The following is a 1,250-nucleotide window of genomic DNA, read 5'->3' as shown; positions in this document are numbered from 1 at the left end:
AAAAAATTAGAAAGTAAATATGATAATTGCGTCAAAATATACAAACTTATTAAAATAAATCTTTATCTTATTAAAATAAATCTTTATAATATTTGTTATTAAACAAAAATACTTTATAATATTTGTTATTAAACAAAAATACTGCTGTATTTTAAAAATTTTCTTTACCATAACATAACATGATAATATAATATTTTTATGATATAATTATGATATAATATTTATTATAAAGACATTATAAAATATATTGGATTATAGTACAGGATCATATAATTCTAACGACTGCTAAAAACATCAATTTCCTTTGTGGCAAAACATAATAGTCCATCACTCTTTATTATACAACACCACAAATTCATGTTCAAACAAGTTGGAAAAAGCAAAGCATCCCCATACAATTCCTTTCTCGCTCACTCATAATTCAAAAGCCTGTAATTCACAGCAGCTGGAAGCAGCGCCGCCACCAGACACGGCACGAACAGATCACCGGCAATCGGATTCAGAGTCTTAAAGGTCCGCCAACTCCCGACCAGCGACACAAACAGCAGTGCGCAGAGCGTCAATCCAACTCTAACAGCACCGGCGCCTAACACGATCGGGTACCACCCGAGGCTGAGCCCCAGTTGAGCCATGTAGAGATACAGTGCCACTGGGCGGCGGTGGAATCCGTGGTCGGCCCAGACAAGCCAAGACGAGAGCCCTGACAGGAAGGAGGATGTGAGACACGCGAGGTGGAGAGCCCAGAGGGGAGGGATGTAAAAGGGTTTCTCTATGTTGCCGAAGCGATTTGTCGAGCCGAAGAGGTAGATGACGAGGACGGCGAGGGAGATAGGGAAGGCGATGGCTATGGCCAAGGAGCGTAAGCCGCGCCTAGCCATGCCTTTTCTCTTCGGTTTACTGGAGCTGAGATCTGAAGGGGGGGTGGCGTCGATGACGTTGGACTCATCTTTCTCTGTGGCTCGGTGTTTGAGATCGCGGGAAGCCATTGAAATAGATTAACGGAGAAGAAATGAAATGATATTGCAGACTGGGAATTCCCAGGTGGTGGGGTTTTATTGAGGGAAGGAAGTTTATCCGCAAGATTTTATATTGGAGAGAAGCTGCGTGGCTATGAGAGGTGGCGCGCAATGGCGACAAGGTGGGACACGTGGGTACAACGCTGTGGCCCTTCCTATTCTCGACCATCTTCTATTACCTTTAATTTATATGTAATTACATCTAAATAATTTCAGAAATAATGGTTATAAGAG

General features: G+C 41.9%; 1 protein-coding gene across 1 annotated transcript; it reads right to left on the bottom strand.

The window, feature by feature from the left end:
- Positions 1–270: 270 nt before the first annotated feature.
- LOC140966351 (translocator protein homolog) lies at positions 271–1,071 on the bottom strand. The gene has a single exon (XM_073426660.1). It carries the CDS (start codon positions 984–986, stop codon positions 411–413), a length of 576 nt encoding a protein of 191 aa, XP_073282761.1. The 5' UTR covers positions 987–1,071; the 3' UTR covers positions 271–410.
- Positions 1,072–1,250: the final 179 nt, after the last annotated feature.

This window comes from Primulina huaijiensis, unplaced genomic scaffold, assembly GCF_012295235.1.
Source record: "Primulina huaijiensis isolate GDHJ02 unplaced genomic scaffold, ASM1229523v2 scaffold205449, whole genome shotgun sequence".
NCBI lineage: Eukaryota > Viridiplantae > Streptophyta > Magnoliopsida > Lamiales > Gesneriaceae > Primulina > Primulina huaijiensis.
Note: the sequence above shows the minus strand (reverse complement) of the source record. Positions and strands in the feature narration are given on the sequence as shown.